Below are 8,585 nucleotides of genomic sequence, written 5' to 3' on the forward strand. Positions count from 1 at the left end.
AAAGCAACAAATTCTTCAATTTGTTGAACATCATAGTAATTATAAACACCCTTAGCATATGAAGATACGATTCCATTATCAATAAACTCACATTGGTAGGGAAGGTGTTTCTTAGGGTTTTCAGAACAACAAGTAATATCATATATTTCACATAAATTCCAAGCATAGCATTGCAAACGATGAATTTCAGTAAAAGTTTCCCTTTTTCAGATATACGGTGTCGCACATAACCAGCATGCTCATCTAAAGATTTGCCCTCAACTAAGATAGTTGGGGTTTCAGCAAGAGCACAAAGGGATCAAAGATGATCCAAGTAAAAAGTTTCAGGGGTGTGATAGATTTTGAGTGGTTCTTCAACCATTGGTTCAGTAGGTACAACTAATTTTTTTTGGTATTTTGCGTTTCCTACCCATAACTAAAGATAGAAAATAACTAAGAACAGCAAATAAAAATTACTTAGTGATAAAGCAAACAAGCACACACGAGAATATTCACCCCACGCTATGACTCCCCGGCAACGGCGCCAGAAAAAGGTCTTGATAACCCGCAAGTATACGGGATATATAGTTGTAGCCTCTTTCGATAAGTAAGAGTGTCGAACCCAGCGAGGAGCTAAAGGTAGAACAAATACTCTCTCAAGTCCTATCGGCCACTGATACAACTCTAAGCACGCTTGACGTTCGCTTTACCTAGAACAAGTATGAAACTAGAAGTACTTGGTAGGTGTGATAGGATAGGTTTGCAAGATAATAAAAAGCATGTAAATAAAAAGTAGGGGCTGTTTAGATAAAGAAGCAATAAAGTAAATATAGCGAGTGTGGAAAAGTGGTGGTAGGAGTTGTGGAATTGTCCCTAAGAAATTGACTACTTTACTAGACCGGCAATCACTATTGCAATTCTATTTGAGGGAGAGGCATAAGCTAACATACTTTCTCTAGTTGGATCATATGCACTTATGATTGGAACTCTAGCAAGCATCCGAAACTACTAAAGATTCATTAAGGTAACACCCAACCATAGCATTAAAGCATCAAATCCCCTTTATCCCATACGCAAACAACCTACTTACTCGGGTCTGTGCTTCTGTCACTCACGCCACCCACCATAAGCAAATCATAAACATATTGCAAACCCTACAGCGGGAATCCCTCACGCTTGCGCGACACGGAGGGCACAATAGGACAACACCAATAATAAAACATGCAACTCAAACCAATCATAACAATTCATCAATCACCGATAGGACAACGAAAATCTACTCAGACATCATAGGATGGCAACACATCATTGGATAATAATATGAAGCATAAAGCACCATGTTCAAGTAGAGGGTACAGCGGGTTGCGGGAAAGTGGACCGCTGAATATAGAAGGGGGAAGGTGATGGAGATGTTGGTGAAGATGACGGCGGTGTTGATGAAGATCGCGATGATGATGATGGCCCCCGGCAATGCTCCGACGCCACCGGAAGCAAGGGGGAGGGAGCCCCCCTTCTTCTTCTTCTTCTTTCTTGACCTCCTCCCTAGATGGGAGAAGGGTTTCCCCTCTGGTCCTTGGCTCCCATGGCTTGGGAGGGGCGAGAGCCCCTCCGAGATTGGATCTATCTCTCTGTTTCTGCGTTCCCAGATTCTGCCCCTTCACCGTTTCTTTTATATTCGGAGATACGTAACTCCGATTGTGGTGAATCTTTCGCCCAGATTTTTCTCGTAAAATTAGCTTTCTTGCGGCAAAAGAAGAGGTTCAACTGCCTTACGGGTGGCCCAGGAGAGTGCCAGGCCCGCCCGGGGGGTGGGTGCGCCCCTATCTCCTGGCCACCTCGGGCACCGTTTCGCGTTGATTCTTCCTCCGGAAAATCCCAAATATTCCAAAATAATTCTCCGTCCGTTTTTATCCCGTTTGGATTCCGTTGGATATTGGGTTTCTGCAAAACATAAAACATGCAACAAACAAGAACTGGCACTGGGCACTGGATCAATATGTTAGTCCCAAAAATAGTATAAACAGTTGCCAAAAGTATATGAAAGTTGAAGAATATTGGCATGGAACAATCAAAAATTATAGATACGACGGAGACATATCACCGACCGAGGAGAGGGGCGCACCAGCCCCCTGTGGGCTGGTCTGTCCCTTCCTTGACACATTAAGCCCATATACATGCTTGGGGGGGTGTCCGGAACCCCGTCCCTTGACCCGATGGCTACCCGGTGCATACCGAAACACTTTCGGTGTTCGAATACCATCGTCCTATATATCAATCTTTACCTCTCGACCATTTTGAGACTCCTCGTCATGTCCGTGACCTAATCCTGGTCTCCGAACAACATTCGGTCACCAAATCATATAACACTATATCGTTAACGAACGTTAAGCGTGCGGACCCTATGGGTTCGAGATCTATGTAGACATGACCAAGACACCCCTCCGGTCGATAACCAATATCCAAACCTGGATGCCCATATTGGATCCTACATATTCTACAAAGATCTTTATCGGTCAAACCGTTATGACATCATACGTAATTCCCTTTGTCCATCATTACGTTACTTGTCCGAGATTCGATCGTCGACATCTTCATACCCAGTTCAATCTCATTATCGACAAGTCTCTTAATTTGTTCCATAATACATCACATCGTAACTAACTCCTTAGTAATTTGCTTGCAAGCTTATCATGTGTATTACCGAGAGGGCCCAGAGATACCTCTTTGATACCCGGAGTGACAAATCCTAACCTCGATCTATGCCAACTCAACAAACACCTTCGGAGATACCTGTAGAGCACCTTTATGATCACCCAGTCACGTTGTGACATTGGATAGCACACAAGGTATTCCTCTGGTATCCGGGAGTTGCATAATCTCATAGTCGAAGGAATATGTATTTGACATGAAGAAAACAATAGCAATAAACTGAACGATCATTATGCTAAGCTAACGGGTGGTTCTTGGCCATCACATCATTAGGAGATCCCGTTATCAAATGACAACACATGTCTACGGTTAGGAAAACTTAACCATCTTTGATCAACGAGCTAGTCTAGTAGAAGCATACTAGGGACACTGTATTTGTTTATGTATTCACACATGTATTTAAGTTTCCGATCAATACAATTCTAGCATGAATAATAAACCTTTATCATGAATAAGTAAATATAAAATAATAACTTTATTATTGCCTCTAGGGCATATTTCCTTCACATATAGTTTGTGTGCATGATCATAGTGCTACATTCTTGCATGATCATAGTAGGAAAATGCATGTGCATGCTATAAAATGTAGTAGTACAAATTTGAATTCATTTTGGGCAATTCTGATCATAGCACTGTCCAAGTGTAACTAACATGATCAGTGTCAGTTGTAATTGGACAGTGCTATGATCAGATCATTGCACTGCCAATTGCAACAACTACAATCATTGCAGTTGCTATTAGGGGTGGAATTCAAGTCAAGTCAAACTAGCTCGGCTTGACTTGTTAGAGTTCGTTAAGATAACGTTAGCTCGGCTCGACTTGTAAACAAAACGAGCTCAAATACAAACTCGACTCAACTTGTGTAACTCACGAGCTAGATCAATTAAAGTGTTAAGCTCGTTGTAGATGTGAATAAAAAATAAGCATATCATGTACGCAATTTGTTCCACACAACAATCAACAATTTATGCTAAATGAACACTTCGTACACTCGTTAATCAACTATTTTGGTACTTATCTCACATCCCTTCTAATCAACAAGCTTAATGAGCTAAACGAGTAACTCGTTAGCTAAGCTCATAAAAATTGTTTTGTTAACAAGCTCAGATCAAAGCTCGACTCGTTAGTGGCCGATTTCGAGTCGAGTCGAACCGAGTCATGAGCTTCTCGTTTAGCTCACGCGTTTTGAGTTAAAAATCGAGCCCTAGTAGTTATGATCTTATTCTACCCAATTACAGCATCATAGTATGATGCACTATCTACTTACTCCCATCCTCTGATGTGACAAGATCCTGGAGTGGGAAACCACCGGTAGAAGAGCGCAGGTCATCGACGGTGTCGATGATGCCGAGGACATCATCTCGGTCAACTGGTGGCTCAAGAGGGTGCACCTGTCGGACAGGGTCGCCGCGATGAGCAAGCCGATGGGCATTGGCTGTAGGCCTAGGTTTGGCCATGAGGAGGGGGGCGTGGGAGCCACTGAGGTCTACATTCCCATTAAGGGCGTGCACAATATTGCCATGCTTGTCATCACAGAGGCTATCAGGTCGGTGATGAAGCAATGGCTAGTCTTGAAGCATCCTCTCGTTGTTAGGCTATTTGCTAACAAGTAGTGCGAGTTTTGGGTCCAGGTCCAGATCTTCCACAAGGTCGTCCACGGTGACCTACTTGTCCTGAGGTTGTCCGGCCTAGGCTTCAAGGTGCAGATCTACAACATCTGCACCTTCACCATGTGTAGGGTAAGGTACCACCGTGCCAGAAGCACTATTGCAGGGGTGACATCCGACATGCTCTTTAGTTAATTCTGAAACTTATTGTCAGTTTGAGGTGTGTTTGTTATGAACTAGTTGTGAATTTGCATCCAAACATGTATGTTCAGCCACGTATCAGCACCCTTGGTGTATGGTGCTCTGGTTTTTCTTTGTTTTCCATCATATTTTTTCCTTCATTCTACTTTTTTCACTGATTTTCTTTCATTTTTTCTTCTTTTTTGTTATACTTTTGGTTTTCTTTAGTTTCTTTATTGGATTTCTTCGTATAGTTTTGTTTTTTTCTTTTCTTTTTGTTTCTTTGCCTGTTTTAATCGGTTTTGATTTTTGACACAAGTTTACGTTTTCTCATGACACAATGTACATTTTTAGCGCACACGTGAAATATCTTTTTAATATACCCTAGACATTTTTCAAATACATTATGTATATTTTTAAACACTTTTTTGAATACACAGTAATTTTTTACCAAATACATGGTGTACATTTTATGACCAAATAATTGGAAATCAGTGAGCTTGCGGGAACTCGGGACCACACACTCAAGACGCGTAGCTAGCCACTCACCCTAACTACCGCTAGTGATAATAGATAGCCCAATCTGTATAAGAACACACATCAGCATTTATATATGAAGACCATCTCTGAGGTTTTTTGAAACATTTCTTGAAACAAATGTGAATAATTTTGAAATGCCGATTTTTTATAAAGAATGCAAATAATTTACGAAATTTAAAAATCAATTTTTTAAAAATGTGACACAATTTTTGAAATTCCAAAATCTTTTTCAAAACATATGAACCACTTATAGAATTCTGAACATTTTTTGACAAATGTGAACAATTTTTTAAATCACACACAAGTTTTTAAATGCAAACAGAATTTGAAAATTCCAAACACTTTTTTCAAAAACATAAAACATTTGACTTTGTCAAAAAAAAAAAACAGCTCTTCAAGCTAAGCAAAACACCCGTCGTCTTGCACGCGTCTGAAACTAATCCACGTGGAAAGCGCCTACAGGCAGGATGCAACAATAAATACTCACTCTACGGCTTACTCGACAAGCTTCCTCTGTCTCGCCGCATCCCATCACAGCAGTGAGCCAGTGACTGACCACCTCCACTTATCCGGCTACTGGAGTGAGTTCTTCTTGCCAGGATCTGGACTGAGGATGGAGGCGGAGGGGGAGATCGGTGTGAGCGGCAGGAAGAGGACCAGGGGGGAGGGCAGCGGCGGCGGCGGCGGCGAGCAGATGGTGTCCGTCGGCAGCAACTGCGGCGTCATCGAGCTGGATGCTCTGGACTGCAGCGTCTGCTACGACCACCTCCGGCCGCCGGTCTTCCAGGTCCTTGCCCTCTCCCTTTGCCCTTAACCTCGTTCTCATCTAGATCTGCCATTATGCATAGTGAACTTGGGGATACCATGCTTTTTTTTCTTGGGTGAGTTTGGGGGAGGCAAAGCAAGAAAACAAGAAGTTCTGATAGCGACTACTACAGATTTAGGTGCTGGAATCACACATATCTTTTTACGAAACAGCTATGCAGACGATGCACTCCATGGACGACAGGTGCACGATTTTCATCTAGCCGTCTGCTGCACTTTGATAATATGCACGGACGCACGGATATACCCTATCGTGCACAAATCGTCTGCTATGCGTCGTGTGCATAGCAGCGCTCATCTAGCAGTGCTATCATGTCTTCATATAAAGCCAAAAAGGTGTCACTGATCTAAGACATTTATACTGTTCAATGGAATCTTAACTTTCTGAAACTTTTGTGTTTTGTAGTGTTCAATGGAAGCTTAACTTTCTCAAGAAGTTGCTGTAGACAGTCTAGGAAATTGGTATCATGTCTTCATATAAGGACATAAAGGTGGTTACTGATCTCACCCCAAGTATGAGATTTTGTGTTTTGTATTGTTCAATGGAAGCTTAACTTTCTGAAGTTATTTATGTGGGTAACTAACCTCATTGGCATTGGTGTAAACAGTCTGAAGAAATTGGTATATTTATTACACCACCAGATTTCCCTTTACCCAGAACTGGGTCTCTTTGATTTGGGTAAACCAGTGGCAAAGTAGGCCTGTATATGCAAAAATGTGTGTAGCATGAGCAGGGGTTGTATTGTACCTTTCTGATAAGTATTGTACATTTTCTTGATTTGTGATACACAGTGTGTTATGGGGCATATCATTTGTTCGTCCTGCTATGGCAACCTCCTGAACAAGGACAAGTGCCACGTGTGCTCCATCACCGGCGGCTACAACCGCTGCATTGCGGTCGAGCAGATCCTAGAGTCCGTCCGGGCACCTTGCTCCAACAACAAGTACGGGTGCACCGTCAAGATGCATTACCACGAGCTGAAGGATCACGAGAAGTCATGCCCCCGCGCGCCGTGCTTCTGCCCTGAAGCCGGGTGTGGCTTTGCCGGGTCCACCGGTGTGCTCCTGCGCCACTTCACGGATGACCATGGCTGGCCATCAACTGAGTTCAAGTTTGGACGTGATTCCGTCCTGCAGATCCAGGAAGGAATGCATGTTCTCCACAGCAGAGAGGGTGGCCGCCTGTTCCTGGTGAAATTCACGCCGGTGCCGCCTTTCGGCAATGCCGCCTCCATCTTGCGTGTTCATCCTCATGCCCTTGTGGGGGAGCGCAAGTTCAGGTGTCAGGTTGGTTACAACTGCGACACCATTGGTTGGCATCAGTATTCAAATCTCCATCCCAGAAGCACCAATCTGTCCAACGGCTTACCGGTGGACGATGGCAGTTACTCACTGGTTGTGCCAGCTGTTCCTGCTTACTTGCCCGCTGCTAACAGCATCAAGATCACTATCTCGAGGGTATCTTGAGTTCTTGACGAGCTCAGTGAGATTGAGATCCTAGCTAGTTACGCAAGGAGCTGTTCACAGGTCGTGTTCTACTTGAGAGTTGTTCATGACTTGTTGTATGTTTTATTTCCAGCCTCAAGGCTGCAACTAAACGTTGGTGAACCCTGTAATAGTTTAGTTGTGTGCATCTTCGGATGTAAAGATTCTACTTATCTGTGTAAGCTAGCTATGTTGACCGGTGCTTTAGTTCCATGTTACAATCTGAAGCAATGGCTCATGTGCGTGCTATATGCCAGTAGAAGATTAAAGGTGCAAACTTGCCATTGAATCACATCTCTTGGATAATTAGCAGCTATGTTGTTATTGCACAACATAGTTGCTAATTTCCAAGAGATTGATTGAATGGCAGTTTGCGCCTGTAATATTTGTTTCTGCTTTGGACTTCTGCTATGTGGCCATTCTTACTCTAGAAACATAGCAGAGTTCGATGTTTACTCTAGCTTAGTTTCTGCTTTGAACTCTTCTATGTACCGCGCCTGTTTTGCTTGTGCTGTCAGCTAGAGTGGCCTCTTGAATATTGTTGCTGATGTTTCCACATGGCAAAATCGATTGGATGCAAGTAGTGAGTACATGTGTACTCTGTTTTGCTATTCTTTAAACTTAACCATAGCTAGAACAGTCCAGCCGGTTCAAGCAAAGCCTTGCATCATTTACCATCACTCTTGGTCGGATTTCGGTAAAATCTATCTACGTATTGCTTGGTCTATAGGTTGAATTTGGATTCGAAATATATTAAAGCAATATGCTGACATTAATTTGTGTCAAAATGTTGTCAAAACCTTTCCTTACTATTTCGTGAGTACCGGATGTTCTTGGAGTCTTAGGAGCACCCCAGTGGTGCAACACTTGCACATACAGAGTAGAGCAGTACATGGAGAAAATCAGAAACTCATGATGCAGGTTTCATAAAACCAAAAACCTGAAGAAAACAAAGTTGAGCATCTATTAATAGCCGCCGAAGCAGAAGCAGATGCAGTTGAAAAAGACATGAATCAGAAGCAGAAGCAGAAGCAGATGCAGAAGCAGAAGCAGAAACCAATGGCATCATCGTGCCAGATGTTCTGGTCCTGTCTTTGTTTTTCCATTGTCAAGCAGAAGCAGAAGCAGATGCAGTTTTATCTACCATGGATGCCATTCCTGCAAAACAAACCTACAAGTTCAGAAAGAAATCATAAACCGGGAGTCTATGCGGCTAAAACCTAAGGCATACTGTATCACATATTGCCATGGGACAAGTGA

The 8,585-nt window shown here is 42.9% G+C and overlaps 1 protein-coding gene across 1 annotated transcript; it reads left to right on the top strand.

Moving 5' to 3' along the window:
• Positions 1-5,539: 5,539 nt before the first annotated feature.
• LOC119280624 (E3 ubiquitin-protein ligase SINA-like 11) lies at positions 5,540-7,549 on the top strand. The gene is made up of 2 exons (XM_037561418.1): positions 5,540-5,802; positions 6,633-7,549. Exons 1-2 carry the CDS (start codon positions 5,629-5,631, stop codon positions 7,305-7,307), a joined length of 849 nt encoding a protein of 282 aa, XP_037417315.1. The 5' UTR covers positions 5,540-5,628; the 3' UTR covers positions 7,308-7,549.
• The last annotated feature ends 1,036 nt before the right edge of the window (positions 7,550-8,585 follow it).

The sequence above is a fragment of the Triticum dicoccoides genome, chromosome 3B, assembly GCF_002162155.2.
Source record: "Triticum dicoccoides isolate Atlit2015 ecotype Zavitan chromosome 3B, WEW_v2.0, whole genome shotgun sequence".
NCBI classification, from domain to species: Eukaryota; Viridiplantae; Streptophyta; class Magnoliopsida; order Poales; family Poaceae; genus Triticum; species Triticum dicoccoides.

Excerpts from the sequence above, each read along its gene's own strand:
- LOC119280624 (XM_037561418.1), top strand. The coding sequence starts at position 5,629 with ATGGAGGCGGAGGGGGAGATCGGTGTGAGCGGCAGGAAGAGGACCAGG. Across the intron at positions 5,803-6,632 it reads TCCGGCCGCCGGTCTTCCAG|TGTGTTATGGGGCATATCAT; the intron begins GTCCTTGCCCTC and ends TGTGATACACAG.